Here is a 19,799-nt window from a genome sequence, read left to right as displayed (position 1 = left end):
GTGCTTTTCTGGACGTTGTCAAATTATGTAATTGTCGCATTTTGACCCAGTAAGGGAGGCTGTAGCAGCCCTCTGGGCCATTCGGAGCTGACAAGATGGTGTATTCGACAATATGGCAAAGTTTGTCCTCAATAGCACCCCGGGAATTTTAAAAGAAGTAGGCCACTGCCTTCATCTTGCCACAGTGTGCCTCCTATATTTTTTCCTTGACAGCAAAACGGGGGGTTGCTTAGACGCCGCCGCATTTCCAGTAGTCGGTAACAGTTGGAGGTGTGGCTAGGGCCATGCAAGCTTTCTTTTATTGCACCTCATGTGGAAGCAAAGGTACGGAACTGCAGCAGCGCATGCCAAAATTGCCCTTGCTCTAGCAGCAACAGGCATAAAATGACGGAATGTAGTTCCTTCATAGTGGGCCACTAGCTCCCATGCATTGCGAAAAATATGGTTGCCAACCGTCCCAATTTTAGCAGCACAGTCCTGACTTTTGAGTAAATCTCCCATGTCTCAACTAGGCCTAGTCGGCATAGCCAATGACTCCAATTTTTTTTTTTTTTTCTACTGGATAACAATTGCAGATCAGGTTTCCTTTTTATAATTACCGATAGCTGGTATGTACGTTCTTCATGTTAGTGTTCTGCTGTTGTCATAAACATCAAGGCGGTTCCATTTTTGTTGAGGATCCAGTTCTGTTCTAAGCCTTAACCGTTCACAGTAGCTCTATCCGTATTAGTACAGTAAAAACTTGTTTATTTAAATTTCGAAAGACAGGGGAAAAAACGGCTGAATTAACTGAATGTCGAATTGAGCATACAAAACAATAAATTCTTGCTATGCCAATCAGCCTTAACCGGCCTTCCATTTCACATAAAATCGGTTGACACTTGCTGGCAACAACAGGGTGTTTGCTTTTACATTTTTTTTGCTACAGGCTGTGCTGCGAATGGTGTGCGGCTGGTTGGAGTTTTATCTGCCAGAATACCGTTTTGTGGGGTTAACAGCTTTGTTGCTTGGCGGTTTCTGTTAGCATTGGTTGCAGGTGGTTGTCGAGGTGATATGGAGGTTGAGTTTTGCCACTTTTCAGGTTGAGGAAAGAAGCTAGCATGACTGCCAAATTTTACGATTTTCTCGCAAATTTTTAGAGAATGTTTACAATTTTTGTAAAAACTCTAATAATATCACGATTTCTTATTTGCTTCAAGTTTGCAGCATGGCTGTCTAGAAAAAATACAAAAGCAGTCACCGACTGATTCTCGGAGCCTGATTTTTGGGACCTGCTCCGTTATTCAATGCCACGCTTGCCCTCCACAGAACCAGTGTTCTATGGAGGGCAAGGAACTCCTTTCGAGGAGCCCTTCTGGGTTTCCTTTGTAGCAATTGCTACATTTGGGTGGATGTCTCATTTTCCCTTTAGAACCAGTGTGTAATGGCAACCGAAATTATGGCTGTTAGTTATTTCATGAATATTTTCGTTTGTACTAGCACAATTATTCTAGCTGCCTGCAACTGTAGAGCAGAGGGCCTGCTAAAAGCATCTTTACAGTGCAAAGCCTGTGAATTATTTTGTAATCTTAATAAAACAACCTTTAGTATTTTTTTTTTAGCTTCCACTGTAGTTATTTAAGTTATAGGGCTGTAAGGTCTCAGCTAGTGATGCACAGAGGCATTGCAAGTTGCTTTGGTAGTGGGTCTGAGATGGCCAAAGCTTTATTGTCATGTTTGCATTTTAGTGGAACTCAAAATTAGTGGTTGGCAGAAAATCTGAGAATGTGACCAATGATCTGCACAATTGTCACAAAAAAACAAAAATGTATTTACTCTCCTCTTTTACAACGCCTGAAAATACGAATTGTTGCTGCGCAACAGTTGTGAAACAAGTGGTATTACCATATTTACTCACATAATGAATGCACTCGTGTAATGAATACAGAACCAACTTTTCCAATCAAGAAGTGTGTTTTTTCTTTTCCTCACGTAATGATCGCACCCTGAACTTGCTGCCGTGAAGTAGGAGAGACGCGGTACAATTTGGCATCCGATATGGTGTCCGGCCGGTGCGATTGTGTCGGCCACCCTAATGTAATACGTGTCTCCTACTTCACTAAACATCACTAAAAAAAGTTAGCGACGTTTCACTTCGTGAATGCATGTGACCTGCAAGCGTATGTATTATAGTGCACTTGAAGATATCGGCCCTCGGTGCGCCTAGACTGTCCGCATCGCAGATTGCTTTCAAGATGGGTGACGTGCGACCACGCTATACGCAGCAGCCGCCGCAGTAGAACCTCCCCCTTCCCCGCAATGGGAAGACTGTGCGCTTGCTCCCCGCTTTCCTCCCTCGCCTGTGCGAGATTGACTCACCGTTGCAAGCTTTCAATTGCACATACAGCAAAAGGCGTGTGGGGACAATGTTATCATGAGACGAACCCAGTAGGTCCATTCTGCACACAGCAACCAGAGCAACTGCCAGAGGAGATCAACCCAGCGCACCTCTGCATACCCTCCTCCCCTGCGACGCTGCTCCTCTTTTACTCCTTCCTTGCTTCGCTCAGCGCCACTTAGACCTAGACTTTCCTCTGGGTGGTATTGCTTTGCCGTGCGATTCTATTCTCCACCTCCAGGCGCCTTCCTCCTCTGGCGCTCGCTTTCTTCACGGCTTGAAACCCAGCTCCAACCTTGAAGATCAGCAACGGCTGATTGCGAGGGCCCAGGTCTCAGCCCAAGGCATTCTGGAATGAGGATGCCTCTCTAAAGCTGCATTTACATAATAAAGATGTTCTCTCTCAAACATCCCATCGACGATGTCAATAGTGGGCCACTTAGGCTTGCACGTAAAAATCACTAAATATCTTACCCCGCATAATGAACGTACCCACAACTCTGTACATAATTTTGGGAAAAAAGTGTGTTCAATATGCAAGTAAATACAGTATTTCGTTGCCCTTGCCTGTGGTTTCCCAGCCCCATTGACTTCACAACTGCATTTTCTTTATGTTGTTGCAGGCAAAAGGAGGTACAACATCAAGTTGTGGAAGACCTTCACAGACTGCTTTAACTGCTTACCGGTAGCTGCCATAGTGGACGAGAAAATTTTCTGCATGCACGGAGGTACGTGCGAGGCGTTTTTTTGCGACATCACTTTTCACTTTCTCTGTGGACTTGGCAGCCCCTCCCTCTCCCTTCACTGTGGTGTGGCTGCAAATGCAATTGCCAAGCGCAGCTGAAACCAGCAGAACGATGAACGAACTTGCTGTTCAGGATTTTCTTGGAGCATCGCAGAGTCCACAAGTGCAGTTCACTTAACGATGTTGTAGTTTTTTACCCAGTGGACTGTTTCCTCGTGCAGTCCTGTAATTTATTATAGGTTGACCTTTATTTATTTTATTGACATAATTTACCTGTGGAAGCGCTAGTCGCATGTTGGTAGCCACAAGGTGCGCTTGTTATGTGACAACCCTTGTAGTGCCGCAGCCACTGTGAAAGTGATGGCAAATGTGCATGTGTAAAGCTGTGGTGGCATTCAAGCAAAATGATGTGACTGAATGGGCATTGCTACAACTGTCACTCAGATAGGCACTGCTGACACTGTAGTGAATTTTTACTTATCTTTGCATTTTGCTTCGCATGCATGAAGGAACTTGGCAACAAGGCTAATAAGGCTAGCACTTTTCATTTTCGGGCATTGTAAGGTGTCTGGGTGGCTCAGCGTGAACGGAACAAGGTGTGCTTAGTCGTCGAAGCATGCTTCTGTAGATAATTATGTGCTTGTCTTATGGCTGTGTTTATTGTACTGCAGCAGTTTCTGTGCTCTCATTCTGGAGCAGTTTAGTGCAGGCTCTCCTGAAAGAGCAGATGGATTCTGGTGTAGAGTATCACAGTGTCTGCTCCTAAACTAAATATAAAATGAAGTAATTAAATTTAGCTCTGCCGCTGCAACATAGGTCTGCTTGTGACATGCAGCAACATTGCGCTAGAAAAATATACACGATCATTGTTCGATCATTGTTCGATGTTCGATCATTGTTTGTGCTATATTTCTTCTCTTCATCTACATCCGTTATTTTTCCTGGTCTTTTGTTTATGATGTGTGAACCATGCAGTTGAAGGCAAACATCTTTAACCGCATTGTACTTGCCAATATACCGTAATTACACGATTCTAAGGATAAGGAAACACTAAAAGGCCAATGAATGTCCCATGCGCTGATTAATAAAGAGAAACCCCAGTTCTTAGATATAAAAAATAACAAGGCGTGCAAATTGACCTTCGCAGAAAGAAAAAAATTAAATGAGCTGGCTTAATGAAAGTGGTGGGTCATCTCCACTTGCGCTTCATTGGCCACAGATGCCTACCCCACAGGGGCGGTATTCTCAGACGATCACTTTTCGAGGTACTGCTATCACTTTCACTAGATTTTACGCGCCTCTGCATTGGACTTATCGGAGTATGCGACTGAGAGCATTACTGGCACTGCGCACAGATAGCGTGCTTGGTACAGTGTCGGGCATGCTGGGGGCCGTATAGGCCGATGCATCCGGTGCCGAGTCGCTCTAAATCTCTCGAAAGTGGTTGCATCTCCGAAAGTGATTGACGGAAAATACTACTCGAGATCATAGTTGAGTGCAAAATTAGCCCTGAGCAGCCTTGACCAAAATCTGCTCGGATGCCATCTTGTGGTGGCAATGGCACTGCATCTGATCGTTCTGACTGTAGGCTGTTGCCAGCGGCGCGAAAACTGTTTTGATTTTGTATCCAATTGTAACGCACATGCAAGTTTTGGACCTATTTTCTCGGAAGAATGGTGTGTATTAAGTTCATGTAAATAATAGGGGTGTGCAAATATCGAATGTCTACTATTTGATTCCTTGAATATTTGGTGTAGAGACCTGCGCAGTGTCAGGTGCACCGTGGAGCAGCCCCTTATGCTTGGTGCCATCCAAGTGAGCGTTTCACTTCGTTTTCTGCGCAAAAGCAGGGCTGAGTGCACTGTGGGACAGGCTGCCCCGGGCAGCTGACACACCTTCATATAGTACTGGAACCGAGTTGTAATCGGTAGGTGTGTGTGAATACTGAATAGCAGATTTCGAATCGAATATCGAATCGAATCAAGAAAGAAAAAAAAAGCTGAATTAGTCAGGTTAGTACGTATGGCAATAATAACTACAGTAGAACCCCGCTGTTAAGTTTTTCACGGGACCATAAAAAAAAAAAAAACGTAAGGGCCAGGAAACGCAAGAGCCGGGAAACAGGAAAAATTGAGAAATGGGGAGTAGGGTGTTGAACTGCGCACAATATTATTTTAATTCTCGCGTGTCACAAAAAGTAGTTTCGCCCGACAGCCGAAGTATCGATTGCGATCAGCTATACAAAGTAAGAATAGTAATTTTATCGTCCGTATAAACTTATAAACATTTGCTTATTAACTATATTAATAAGCATTGTGTCAGCTCCCACAGGCAAACATGAACACATCACACTCGATGAGCGCGGACACGCGCAGTTAAGAGCCGCTGCAGAAGCGAGCGAAGTGACCTTCGTGCTGTTGTCTATCGCTTCAACGCAAATTGAGCGCCGAGAACACGCAGCACACACAAAGCTACGAGCCGCCGGCGCACCTACACTGCGTAGACTCTGCTGCCGCGCAGTATGATACCAAAGCACAACGCTGCCCGCTGTCCCTCCCCCCTCGCTCCCTCGCCGGTGCCTCGAGCGCAACGGAAGGAGGCGTGCTTCCTACCTGCTTTTCTTTCTTCGCGCGCGAGACGCGGTCGTCGGCTCCCCTCGCTCGCTTGTCTCTCACATACAGCATACGGTGCGCAGCGACGTATGTGCGAGTGAAAGCATGCGAGGAGAGCCGACAACTGCGTCTCGTGCGTGAGAGAAAGCATACGGCGCGCAGCAACGGTGTTATCGCCCTTGGACTTTATACGGAACATCTATGAGCCAAAACCAATTTTATGGCTGCAATGCGTCATAGACACCATCTTTAGATAGCAAATGCGGATCTCAAAGGCCATACTTTTGCTGGCGTAAATCGAAACTACGTAATAAGTGTCGCCCCCGGCACTTTGGGCGGCCAATGCCATCGTCAAGCAACCAAGCCAAGCAACATGAAAAGTCAAAATGGTCGCTCAGGCCGGCGCGGGGTGGCAGTTCGCAGCGTATGATGCGGGAACGGTCCCACAGTTGCGACCTAACAGCGGGGTTACCAGTGCATTGGGTTCTATGGGAACTGTGCCGGGACCGGCCGAAAACGACGCAACAGCCGGGAAAACGCAGCACCCGGGAATGTAACAGCGCGGTTCTACTGTATTAACCTTGTTGGGATATGAGGGGATGCCAACGGCCCTCTGCCTCGACACACCGAGCCCCGCGGTTGGCGCATGCCTGCGCATCAACCGCGGTCCGGTACAAGCTCGAGGAAACAATAGACGACAACCACGTGTACACTCGGAAAGCATTTATTACGACTGCAACTAACACTTCGAGCAGGCCAGCTAGCTATAGTTGACATTGCTGAGGGTTCCCTCGAAGAGAATAATACACTAGGTAAAGAAGGGCTTCCGACTTACCAACTGGGGAATACGGGGGGGGGGGGCCGCGGCGTTTGCCGCGACAAGAACGCGGTTGACTAACCACGTGCGGGAATACGGGGGCGACGGCGGAGACTTCCGCCGTTGCCGCTTGCTGGAGACCAAAGAGACCCGGGCAATATCAGCGGGATCTCACGTGACCCACCCGGTGGCGCTGATAGCGCTTGCGATTCCCGCGCGCCGCCCGCGGAAGGAAAGTTTTCCCTCTCCCAACTCTCCCTGGCACGCATGCGCTTGACGCGACGTTCGCTGCCCGTGCGGCGGTTATGGGACCCGAGGGTTCCCACAACCTTAAAGGAATCGCAGTTTCAGTCCAACACCTTCACTGAGAGCGCGTCCTCGTTGACACCCAGCTCACTTCCGTCCTCAGCTTCTGCAGAAGTGGCAAACCGACAACACAGCCAACTATTGTGCACGTGGCGTTACCCCCCTTCCAGAAAGCATAATCTCGATGCTTCAAATGCAAACGAGAGGGGAAAAAAATGCAAAGCACATACACGGCAACACTGATAAAGTTTGTAAAGAGGAAAGTGTCACGTAAGTGGGATGAAGTCGAGTGCAAATGAGAACGGCCTCGTCAAAGTGAGTGGTACGGTTTCATCCTGGAAACATGGACAATGTCTGTCTGCTGCACGACAGGATTGCTGGCTCGTGTCTTCAAGGAGGACTTCGTAGTTCACCTTGCTGAGGCGACGTAGGACTCTGTAGGGGCCGAAGTAGCAGCACAGTAACTTTTCCAACTGGCCGCACTGGTGAATCGGGGTCCATATCTGAACTTGATCACCGGGTTGGTGGACAAGCTCACTTCGTCGTCCTCAGCTTCCTCAATAGCGGCAAACCCACAACATATCCAACTGTTATGCATGCGACAATATCGAATCGAATATCTGAAGACTTTGCAAAAAATGTAACGGTTACAAATTTTGGGCAAAAAAATGTGGTGCTGCACATGCTCGGGAATCTCCTATAGAATTGCATAATAAGAAAGTAGCAAGCTATCAGTAACTTAGGTACATAGAAATCAAGACATATACAGTAAGGTCTGCTCTTTCCGATGAACCTGACCGATGAAGAAATTATTAATGATGTCACGGGCGCCCAGGAAGACCATGATTCTGACGAGTCATGTGAGGAGGTGCAGCCGCGACTTCATCGCACCTCACGAGAAGTCTCGGAGGCACTTTTAATATTGGAGGACGTTTGCCTGAGCAGTTCCGATAGTTTGCTTGCTGTTGGCCACTTGGAAGAGTTGAGAAAAATTGTAATGTAATCTGTGCAAAAAAAGCAGACTATTACAAAATACTTCAGCAAATAAAGGTATGCTTCTCCAATGTGATGTTAATGTTGTTTTTCCTGTTCATTTGGTAATTCGGCATTCGGATAATTCGGACATTTTTCACGGTCCTGTGAGATCCGAATTAACGAGCTTTTACTGTACACGCTGCTTTTGTTGCCATTCCCTCTGTCTGCATCGCATTGTCATTTTGGTCGGTCCTGTCAACCCAGAGGAATCTTGTACTGACAGAGGCAGCCTGGCTAACGCGGTGCTGTTCTGCAAATTGCAGCGTTCAGGTACTGTGTGTGTGAGCTCCGCATTGGGCCGACGTTGGGGAGTGCTCACAGTGCTAGTCAGCCACTGCATCCCTTTCTTGATGCTCCTTTCGCAGCGAAAATGAAGTGAGACGTTCCCTTGGGCAGCATGAAGCACAAGGGGCACGCGCGGCATGTGGCACTGTGCGGGTCTCCACACCATATATGTCAAATATTTCAAAGATCAAATAGTAGATATTTGATTTGCGAATCAAATTATTCAAACATTCACTATTCGATTCGGTGATATTCGATATTGGCACACCCGTAGTAATCAGTGCTGGCATACTAATTTTATGTTCCCTTTAATAAGAGTAGACCGTGCTGTACGTCTGGACTTCTGTGTACCTAAGTTATCGATAGCTTGCTAGATTCTTGTTATGCAATGCTAGGAGACTTCTGTGCATGAGCAGCACCGTATTTGCTTGCCCAAAATTTGAAATCTACCATTCAGTATTTGCACATCTCTAGTAAATACAGTGTTCCCGAGAGTTGCAGTCCATTAAGCGTGAGTGGCCTTGCAGGTCTGAGCCCGGACCTGCAGTCGATGGAGCAGGTGCGGCGGATAATGCGCCCAACAGACGTGCCCGACCAGGGCCTGCTGTGTGACCTGCTGTGGTCCGATCCCGACAAGGACATCATGGGTTGGGGCGAGAATGACCGTGGCGTCTCTTTCACCTTTGGTGCTGATGTGGTTGCCAAGTTTCTGCACAAGCACGACCTCGATCTCATCTGCAGGGCGCACCAGGTGATTGGCCCGTCTCATCCATTCATTTTTTCCCCAACGGCAAATAGGAGTTCTGTGTAGAATAAGAAAAATAGGCCAGAACTATTACTGCAAATGACTGATAGTGCAGCTGTATGGCAGGTAAAAGATGTCATAGCCAGTTGCACATGCAGCTAACCTGGTTGTTATTGCTAGGTTTCGGCAGTTTTACAAATTTGACAGTCTGCCTATTACAATAAATATACAGATACAGTAGAACCCCCCTGATATGTTCCTCGTTCATGTTTTCCCAGGTATAGTGTTGCTAAAGCCAGGTCCCAGCATAGGGATCATAGACGCACGCATATGTATTATTTCGAATTCCAATGGTTGGTTCAGAGCACTTCCAGAGCAGAATTTTCTGCTCTTTTTGGAGCAACAGTGTTCCAATGGCAGATTGAGAGCACCCGCGGAGGCGAAATGGCTCCGCGGAGCAGCCGAAACTTTTCTGCCAAAATTGGCAGAGCGGACCAGAGCTCTCGGCTACATTTCCTGTTTCTACCCAGCATGCTTCTATTCACGCCGGGATGCCGGTATCTACTGACGTAATGGATGCCGATATTGCATCGTGCGCTTTTGCTCGTGCTGCTTGAGTGCGACAGCTCTGAATGTGACACTTCAAGTTAAGATTCATTTAGTGTATAGTAGTGTGCTCGCTCGCAGTCGGCCGCCTGCTCAGACTCTGCCGTTGGAATTTAACATCAGAATCCCCTTTGATACGTCGTCGTTCCTGCAACGTTCCCGTGTAATATGTCGCAACTCTTGTGTGTAATCGCAAGAAAATGTTGCGTATGCTGTCTACAGTCTAACGAATCTATTGGTTATAATGGCTATATTTCGTTGTACTTACAATTTTCCTATGCTACCTGTTGAAATTGCAACCAGATATAACGAACATTTTTAAAGTGTCCTGCTTTTGCTACGGACACTTAAAAACACGATCTACACAAACACATGCTAAAAATAAAGCACATACGAGGTAAACGAAATATCAAACCAGGCCTTCTAAACCATGAGAGGGGTGGGCGCTCGTATGTGCTCCGCTCCAGTTTAACCGTCTCTGAGATCATCGAGTACCGTGGGTAGATTTCGGAAGCAGCAAGCCAGGTCACTCACTTTCCAGGCATTTCTCCAGTCGCAGAATGGCAATGAGGGGGGGGGGGGGGGGGGTAAAATAGGAGGGAGCATGAAGCCAGCCTGTCGGCTTTTTTTTACTCTGTTCTCCAGAGCTACGATTGGCTACGACGAACTAAATAATGCTAACAATACCTTGGATGCTCTGCTCATTGACTCTACCCTGCGCTGCAAGCCAGCAAACTTTATTTTTTTGGCAGCCAGTGCTACTGTGCAAGGCTACAGCCCCTTAACATGGGCACAATTCAACACTTTAATTACCGCTGCCGTGTTATCGAGAGGCTTCTCATCCTCATCTGTCGAGACAAGATTCTCAAGATTGACTTGTGGATGGTGGTTCATATGCTCAAGGTAGGATGGATGGATGTGATGAAACAATACAGAATTGTTTCAGAAAGGCTGGTTTTGTCGCCCATCATCTTCGCCAGCATCAGCCAAGGATGCTGTTATTCCCAATCCCCGAGAGAACTTACGGCAAGAATGGGAAGACGTCGTAGATGTTCAGGGAATGCCGATTGACGACATGAGAAACTCTGCCCGTAACAACAACAAGACCCTTTATTGCTGTCTGCCTGTTAAATACAGTATAGACCACTTATAATGTAACCGCTTATAGTGCAGGACCAGATATAGTGCGGTCTTTTCAGACTCCCGTTAATTTTCCCATAGCATCCATGTACAGTAAAAGCTCGATGATACGAATCTCACGGGGTCAGGAAAAATATTCGTATTAGCCGAAATCCGTATCATCAAAACACAATTAAAACTACTGTCGAATCTCGATAATTCAAACTCGAAGGGGCCCGAAAATTTGTTCGAATTAAAAGGACGTATTTTTGAAGTATTCGTGCACCATAGCACGATGCACGAACGGTGCGAGTCGTGAAATATCGTGGCGCGCAAGTGCAGGTCACGAGACTTGCCACGACGGCTAACGGTCGCTTCCCGATAACGACAGAAAACGAAGCTTCAGGGAGCGAGCGGGCGGCGCCGGCACACGGGTGCGCGCGAAGACCGTCGAAGGTGAGGAAGGAGGGCGGCAGGGAAGCGGATTTGGCCGCGTCAACTCCGCCGCTTCGGTGGCTCCCCTCGTCCTCCCTCTCAACTCCCTCGTAGCTCTCTCACCTTCGACTCCGTGCACGCCCGCCGCCGTGCTGGCGCCAGCTTATTTTAGCCGCCCCCTGAAGTTTCGTTTTCTGCCGTTATCGGGAAGCGAGCGTTTGCGGGCGTGGCAGTTTCGTTGACCCGACTGTGCCTCCGCCGCTGCTTCCCTCTGCGCTGCTGCCGCAGCGTGCAAGGTCAACATGTGACTAGAAAATAGAGGAGAAGGGTTCACTGCCATTTTATCCGCGTGGCTGAGACGTCGGCACTAGTGTGTGCTAGAATACGGTTGTCTAGAGCACTCTAGTCGGCACGTACACGCTTGTTCCGGCGCGATGCAGAAACCGGCGACCTTGCAATTTGAGAGAGGGGGAAATTTCCGCCGCGGGTTCTTTTTTTGTTTTTTTGTTTTTCCCCGTTCCTTTGCGCGCGGCATTGAGGGGTCTCTCCTGAGCTTTTGCTCTATGGCGGTGTCGGAGCAATGCCGGTCGGAGGCGCCGCCGCGTTATTTGGCGCGCTGCTAAGAGCATTGTCGGTACGCGGTATGTTCGAAATAAGCGTGTTCGAATTAACGAGATTCGACTGTAGCTAAATTAAAGAGTCAGAGGTGAACTCACTCAGGCAAATGTACGTAAAAAGCATTTATTTTTGAAGCACCACCGCTTCAAACTCTTTGCGCCCAGTCGCGGAGTCCGCTCTGTCCGGCGCCGCACCAAAAGAGGAGAGAAAGCGCGTGACTGCGCGCTGTTCTCTTTCGCGGCCGTCGGTGGGGCGGCGTTTATTCATATCAACCGACGTAGGCTGAAAATCGATTCGTAAGAACCGTTCTCTAGCACGTTGCAAAGTAATGGGGCTCGGCCGGGACCACAGAAAAATTTGTATCATCCGGAAATTCGTATTAGCCGTGATCGTATCATCGAGCTTTTACTGTATACACATATTGCTTATAGTGCAGTTGCGGGAAACAAAATACCGGTTACAGTGCGGCTGCCTGGGAGTACAGAAGTCAACAGAGGCGGCGAACGCTCCCCTCAAACGGGCGCCCCAAGGAGTGCTGGAGGAAGAAAGAGAGACGAAGTGGAGGAGAAGGGCACATAGTGCAAACGAACAGCCAGTGAGGCTGAAACCAGAATCTTGAGTGCGAGTCGTGAAATATCACAGTGCGCATAGCGAGCGAGGGCCACGAAACTGCCAACTCCGGCCAACGTGCGCTTCACGATAACGGCAGTAAACGAATTTTCAGGAAGCGGGCGGCACCGGCACAGCACGGCGAAGGGCACACGCGGAGACCGTGGAGTGTGAGGGAGGAGGGCGACAGGGAAGCGGATTTCGCCTCGGCAACTCCTCCGCTTCGGTGGCTCCCCTCGCCCTCCCTCGTAGCTCCCTCGCTTTAGACTGTCACCGTGCGCGCCCGCCGGCCGGCCCTGCTCCCGCTCCCCGAAGTTTCGTTTTCTGCCATTATCGAGAAGCGGGCGTTTGCCGGCGTGGGGCAGTTTCGTTGGCCGGCCTGGGACAGCGACGCTGCTTCCCTCTGCGCCGTAGCCGCAGCGTGCAAGGTCAACACGTGACTAGAAAGTAGAGGAAGCATAAAGGAGAAAGAAGGGTTCACTGCCATTTTCTACGCGTGGCTACGGTAGCGTGGCTGAGACGTCGGGACGTACACGCATGTTCCGGCGCAACGCAGAATCGGCGACCTTGCCATTTGAGAGAGGGTGAAATTTCCGCCGCATTTTTTTTTTTTTTTTTTTTTTACACGCGACTTTGAGGAATCTCTCCTAAGCTTTTACTCTATGGCGGTGCCAGAGCATTGCCGGTCGGAGGCGCCGCCGCGTGATTTGGTTCGAATTAACGAGATTCGACTGTACATTGAATGCAAACGTTCTAGCCGCATTCCTCGACTGTCGCATACGCGTGGCGGCTCGGTGCACATGTTTTGCATATGTGTGGGCCTTGAAAATGGTTGCTTTGGTTATAGTGCGGTACCGCTTATAGTGCGGATATTCGCGACTCCGGCGACTTACGTTATAAGCTATCTACACTATATATACATGTTGCAAGGTGCCACCCCCTTGCTCTCAGTGCCATCTCATAGCTGCAAACTCCAGCACAATGCAGCGATCACTACAGTAGAGGCTAGGCTTATGAGTGATGCAGATGACTTTCTTGCTGCCGCCGATGCTGTGTGGGTAACCGAAGAACTTGACGACAGTGCAATCATCTGTGAAGTCTTCCCTGAGGGAAGACGCCTCAGGGAAGGCTTCGTTTGCCTGTCCTGAGCTAAGTTTGATTGTATCCTGATACAGCAAGTGTGCCTTTTGCGAGATCGTTACGATGATAGCACTTTAGTCATGCCAAATGTAAAACAATGTTTATGTGGCAGTTCAAGGCACTGCTGCCTTACTGAAGTATGCAAAAGCATTCTTAGAGCAAAGTGTACTTATTGTGCCCAGGTGGTGGAAGATGGCTACGAGTTCTTTGCCAAGCGACAACTGGTGACGCTCTTCTCAGCACCCAATTACTGTGGCGAGTTCGACAATGCTGGTGCCATGATGAGCGTCGACGAGACCCTCATGTGCTCATTCCAGGTGAGATGAGCCAAGCGATTGTCCGGTATGCAGTCCATTGGTGTAGCTGAGCTCTTGCCTTCTTGTTTCTCCTTGTACTCGGGGCAAATTTATTGACACTTCTTTGCTGCATGAAGTGTCGCTTTGGTGGCACGCTGCTACATATAAAAGAAGAAAGCTCTTTGGAATCGATGGCAATTAGTGAATCAGTGTGCACAACATATACAGTCGAATCCCGCTACAACGAAATTGACGGGGAGCGCGAAAAATTTCGTTGTCGCGGAAATTCGTTGTCGCGATATTATTCAAATACATAGGTGACACGTGACTCGCTGACGCAAAAAGCAATCTTTAATGCCAAAAATCAGTCAGCTTAGCTTGCTTCCGCTTCCTGCCAAGCGATGGCACAACGAGGTTCTCGCATGCCGCCAGCAAAGCCATTGCCTGATCGTTGTCCGTGGTCCCGATGGAACGCCTGATCGTGTCGAATGCGTCCATTACCTGCGATGTAGTCGGTTGTCCGGGCTCACGTTGCGCGGCTGCGTCATCTTCGTCCGACGAAACACAGTCTTCCCGGACGCTGTTCAGGATGTCTTCGTCGGTCATTTCCTCGCGCACCACCACGCACGAGTCAGCTTGGATGTACTCGTCTGGATGTACACCGGCGGGCACATCTCCACTTTCCAGCAGGGCTGCCCACGCGGCTTCGACTTCATCAGACGGCGACCCGTCTCCATCTTCGTTTTCGGAGTCCGAATTCTCGGTGGCCTGCGCGCTGAACCCAGCATGGCGGAAGCAATTTCTGATTATGGCGCTTCTCGTTGCGCACCACGAAGCGGCAATCATTTGGAGCGCCATAAACAGGTCCACTTTTGTTTCGCGGCCCAACTGCGTATTTAGAAGCAGCCTTTGAATGAGGCGCTCACGGTAGGCCCGCTTGACGCTCTGGATGACCCCTTGGTCGAGCGGTTGAATGATGGAGGTGCAGTTCGGTGGGAAAAACTTTAACTGCACGTTTTCCAGCTCGGCGTCGTCCTCTATGATGTGGGCGGAACAATTGTCTAAGAGTAAACAAACCTTTCGGCCTTGCCTGCCCATGTCCCGGTCGAAAGCCTGAACCCACTCTCCGAAAATAGCCCGGGTCATCCACGCCCGAGTGTTAGCCATGTACTTCACGGGAAGGCTCCGGTTTCCTTTGAAGCAGCGTGGTTTGGCACTTTTGCCGATGACCAACAGCGGCCGCTTGTCCGAACCGTCCATGTTGGCGCACAGGAGCACGGTTATTCGCTTCTTACTGTGCTTGCCTCCGTGGCAGCGCAGCCCCTTAAAATCCAGGGTCCTGGTGGGTAGCATTTCGTAAAAGAGTCCGGTCTCATCTGCATTGTAAATATCCGACGGTGAGTAGTCATTCAGGATGCCTGCGAGGCTAGCTGACATCCACGCAGCGGCGCCGTCACTATCCGCCGAAGCGGCTTCACCGCACAAAACTTTGCCGATGATGCTGTGGCGCGACTTGAATCTGTTCAGCCAACCTACACTGGCCTTAAAGTCATCTATGCCTAGCAAGCAGGCATAATTCAGTGCTTTTTGTCGCACAATATCACCGCTAAGAGCGATCTTCTTGGCCCGCGTCTCCACAAACCAGGTGTACACTGCCTTGTCCAAGTCCTCGTGCACCGGCTGAGTCACTTTCTTGTGTTTCGCCGACGTCCCGGAAGCTAGCGCTTTCGCTATAGCGTCCTTGCACTTCAGTATAGTAGAAAGGGAGCTCGCCGGAATCCCAAATTCTTCCGCGATGACTGACTTTCTCTTTCCGCCTTCAGCCTGGGCGATAACTTTAGCCTTCTCTTCCAGCGACAAAAACTTCCGCTTCTTTGTCGGCGGCGACATGCTTCTCCGAATACCGCTTTGACACCTTCGGGAGACAATGACCAACTGGCGTGCAATCGCTTGTTGTCAAGCGTGCATCGCGTGAACGCCTCGGCGCACCCTACCGGGATTTGACCTCGCAACCGCAACTTTTTAATTGGTGTTGTACACCCGAGAAATTCTCACGAAACGTTATAGAACATTAATAATTAGACATACTATAAAAATAAAATTGATGCGTGTATGTAATTTATAGGCGTATTATTTTTCTAACAAATATGACCCAAAACGTTTCTTCGGAGCTCAGATGCTCCTCCATACGGGCGCGTTGCATCGCCATCACTAACGCGGCATGGCGGCGTTGTTTTGTTTACATTGCAGCCCGAGCAGCTCAAGTTTCTGTGTGTTTACGCTATGAAGGTCGATGGTTTGTTAAGGCATGAAAAAAGAGTTTTAGGGGCTTCGGTCAGCTGCCGTTTAAAAAATTTTGCTCACGTCTGCTTCGTAAAAATTTCGTTGAAGTGAAAATGTGTCCGTGAAGTAGTTCGTTTTGGAGGGAATTTCAATGCATTATGTTCTATGGGACATCGACGGGGAATGAAAAAAACTTCGTTGTGGTGAAAATTTCGTTGAAGCGGACTTCGTTGTGCCGGGATTCGACTGTATTTCATTTTAAGGAGGGATACGGGGCTGAACATGAACTTGCACATTGCACCGATATTCATAAAAATTTCTAGGTTTATATATCTTGTTTTAAGTACATATTCTAAATTTCTTTAATACAGATCAAATAAAAAAGAAGTTATGGCTGTTGTCCGAACTCATTGGGCATGTCACTTTAGGAAAACTATCATTTCAGAAATTATGAAAACATACTGATTGTTTTTCATTACATTTCTGTAGCAATGTCATCACTTTGAGGCTAAGTTCAAATTTTTCGTTGTCATTATATGTCGGATATGTAATAATAGTTTTTGTGAATATAATTTTCGAGATATAAAGAGTACCTCGTCTTGTTCCTGACAAAATGTCAGCCTAGAAACTACTTTGAAAACAGGTTTCGAAGTAGTAGTTTGGAAATGAGTTTTTAAATGATAGTCCTAAAGGTTTTGTTCCACGCAAACCACGCCGGCATCTTCACTTGACCCGCAGAATTCGGATTTCTGAGAGCTCCCAGGTTAGTGATGGATTTCGTTCAAGAAGAGATTTTGGACAAAGCATGCCTTCTGAATACGGAAGCGCAAGCCTCCTACGGCGAGAAAAATACGGCAATTAGTTGGAGAAGCGGAGGAGCACCCGACTGAACGTGCCGCGCTATCTGGCACCGTGTGACTCGAGCAGTGAAACCGACAATCGCCCTTTGTCATTGGCACTGATAACGCAGTCGACGGAAGACACGCCAACGGAGGCTCCCGCGCCTCGGCGTACGGCCACGCGAATCAGCCGAGATCGTATTGACGCGAGTCGAAGGTCAGCATCGCTGGCAAAAACGGTGCACTCAGTTTCTGATGCATCGTGTGACACTGGACACGCCGTGTCCAAGTCCAAGTGAACCCCAACCGTCGACGAGCTACAGTGTGATAACCGAAGATTCACCGGACAAATAGTCGCCCAAACGGCGCCTCAAGCCGTGTTTCGTCTCAGCGGTGACTGCAGAAGCGCGAGCATGTAGCGTTCGAGACTCCCTTCGCGCGGTGTCCGCAAACAGAAACTCAATTTGATGGACCAGCCAGGCTATGAAATTTTAAACGCCCACTAAACGAAGAGGCAAAGGTGCAAGAAGATGCCTGACAGCAATGATGGCAAATATTACAGCCTTGATGCATTTTAATAAATCTGCGCTGCTTGCAAAACAGCCCATTTTCTCAATTGTTTTTTTTTTTTTTTTTGGTCGGTCATCACGCTCGTGGAAAGCATAGCACAACAATGGCTCGACCGATTTTGATTCCGTTTATTTTTATCTATTCCCTGAAGTGTGCTTGAGGGTATGACAGTCTTCAATATTTTGTTGATGGATTTTTTTTCTACATGCAATTTGTGAGTGACAAGTTCTGGTACAATTAGTGAAGGTGAACATGATGTTCTGTGTAAAAAAAAAATAAAAGGGTTAAAAAAATTGTTGAAGCTGTTGTACCCTGTAGTGTTCTTTTGAGCAAAGATTAAAACTAAAGGCAGCTCCCTGGCATGTTTCGTTACTGTGCCAAGCTTTCCACGAGCAAGGAACTTGTAAACATTCGTAAATTCTTATAAAACAAAAACTAATGAAGATATCTTAATAAAATTTTAGATTTCCCTATCTATTGCAATGTACAGTGTGTGTGCCAAGTTTCAGCCCTTTCTGCCAGAACAAAAAAAAAAAAAGTTATTTTTCATCCCCTCCTCCCTCCTTAAACCCCAGTGATACGATCACAGCTGGTACGAATTTCGATGTAATACGAATTCGTAACATTCCCCTGCTGAAATACTTGGCTATTAATACGAAAAGATCGTGTTGGATGAGCAGAGACTAAATAAATTAAATGAACACCGCATGAACAACCATCAATCTAACTCATACGCATGATCTTGGGACCGATCACTGATGAACCACCAGTAAAACCTTTGAAATGAAACTGTTTGCAGCAACTGCTGCAGAAGAAACCGCAGCCGCTATCGAGGCAAACATGAATGGTGACCATGAAGTTCTGAAGGCACACAGCCGACGTGTGCACTGATTCAAAACAAAGCTGTTTTCCGGAAACGCTGGGTGGCTATTGACGCCAAAACGCTGGGTGGCTATTGACGCCACCCAGCGTTTCCGGGTGGCTATTGACGCGATCAAAACCATGGGGGCTATTGACGCGATCATGGATGCCAGCTGCCATCTTTGTGACACCCCATACGGTGGCTTCTCGTTCGCGGCGCTGTCTGTAGACACACATTCGTCTCTTTTTGACGCTTCGAGCAACCCGTCACAAGACTAGCTTCGAATTTGCACGGCGGGCATGAGTGTGTCGTGTGACTAGTGCACTTAGCTGAATACATTTGCACTGAACGGATGGACGAGGAGGGGGCAGAGTGGAACGGCATGCGAACTTGCTGTTACCCTCCTGGTTTAAGATTTTTGACAGGTGGCAAGTTGCACTGAACCTAACAATGAAAAGGCACATGCTCTTTACCGCCGGTGCCGACCATGGTCGACCCACACAGCACTAACGATGGCTACATGCGGAGTAGTGATCGAGTCGCCGGATGTGCGGTCCACGCTTTCGTCTGTTGCGCGAATTGACCTTAAAATAACCCACCTGCCGTAATGATACGAAAGCGGTTCTGTAATTTGGAGAAAACTTGGAAAGCAAAGCTTTCTAGGCAATAAAAGATTGCCATAAAGCGCAGGGCCACTATTAAACAGAGAATCTCATTGGTATTCAGTACAACATATAGTCACTACTTCAGCCTGAGGGGGAAAAAAAGTGCTAGATTGTATTCAGCAGACATTCTATTCATAAAAAATATTCATAAATGATGAGCAGCATCGGAGCCAGCTGTGTAAGAAGACGATGAACGCGTGAGCAGTTGCACGAGCGTGTTCGCGCAGTTGCGCCGAAGGGTGCCAACGAACCAGCAGCTGTGAAAGAAGACCTTGACGCTCGAGCCATTGCTGATGATTATACAGTGTAGACCGCTTATAACGTAAGTCGCCAGAGTCGCGAATATCCGAACTATAAGCGGTACCGCACTATAACGAAAGCAACAATTTTCAAGGCCCGCACATATGCAAAACATGTGCACCGAGCCGCCACGCGTATGCGACCGTCCAGGAATGCGGCTAGAACGTTTGCATTCAATTTACAGTCGAATCTCGTTAATTCGAACCAAATCACGCGGCGGCGCCTCCGACCGGCATTGCTCCGGCACCGCCATAGAGTAAAAGCTTAGGAGAGACCCTCAATGTCGCGGGCGAACAAAACAAAAAAAAAGAATGCGGCGGAAATTTCACCCTCTCTCAAATGGCAAGGTCGCCGATTCTGCGTTGTGCCGGAACATGCGTGTACGTGCTGACGTCTCAGCCACGCTACCGTAGCCACGCGTAGAAAATTGTAGTGAACCCTTCTTTCTCCTTTATGCTTCCTCTACTTTCTAGTCGCGTGTTGACCTTGCATGCTGCGGCTACGGCGCAGAGGGAAGTAGCGGCTCTGTCCCAGG

At 48.2% G+C, this 19,799-nt stretch overlaps 1 protein-coding gene across 1 annotated transcript in view; it reads left to right on the top strand.

Annotated features, from left to right (window-relative positions):
* The window catches only part of LOC119445453 (serine/threonine-protein phosphatase alpha-2 isoform), a 48,702-nt gene that overhangs the window by 9,141 nt on the left and 19,762 nt on the right, over positions 1-19,799 (top strand). The window contains exons 3-5 of the mRNA XM_037709734.2: positions 3,001-3,105; positions 8,705-8,928; positions 13,632-13,766. Of these exons, the coding sequence (XP_037565662.1) occupies positions 3,001-3,105; positions 8,705-8,928; positions 13,632-13,766 (464 nt within the window). The remainder of the gene's footprint in view (positions 1-3,000; positions 3,106-8,704; positions 8,929-13,631; positions 13,767-19,799) is intronic.

The sequence above is a fragment of the Dermacentor silvarum genome, chromosome 3 (genome assembly GCF_013339745.2).
Source record: "Dermacentor silvarum isolate Dsil-2018 chromosome 3, BIME_Dsil_1.4, whole genome shotgun sequence".
In the NCBI taxonomy this organism is placed as follows: Eukaryota; Metazoa; Arthropoda; class Arachnida; order Ixodida; family Ixodidae; genus Dermacentor; species Dermacentor silvarum.
This window is presented reverse-complemented; position numbering and strand designations above follow the sequence as displayed.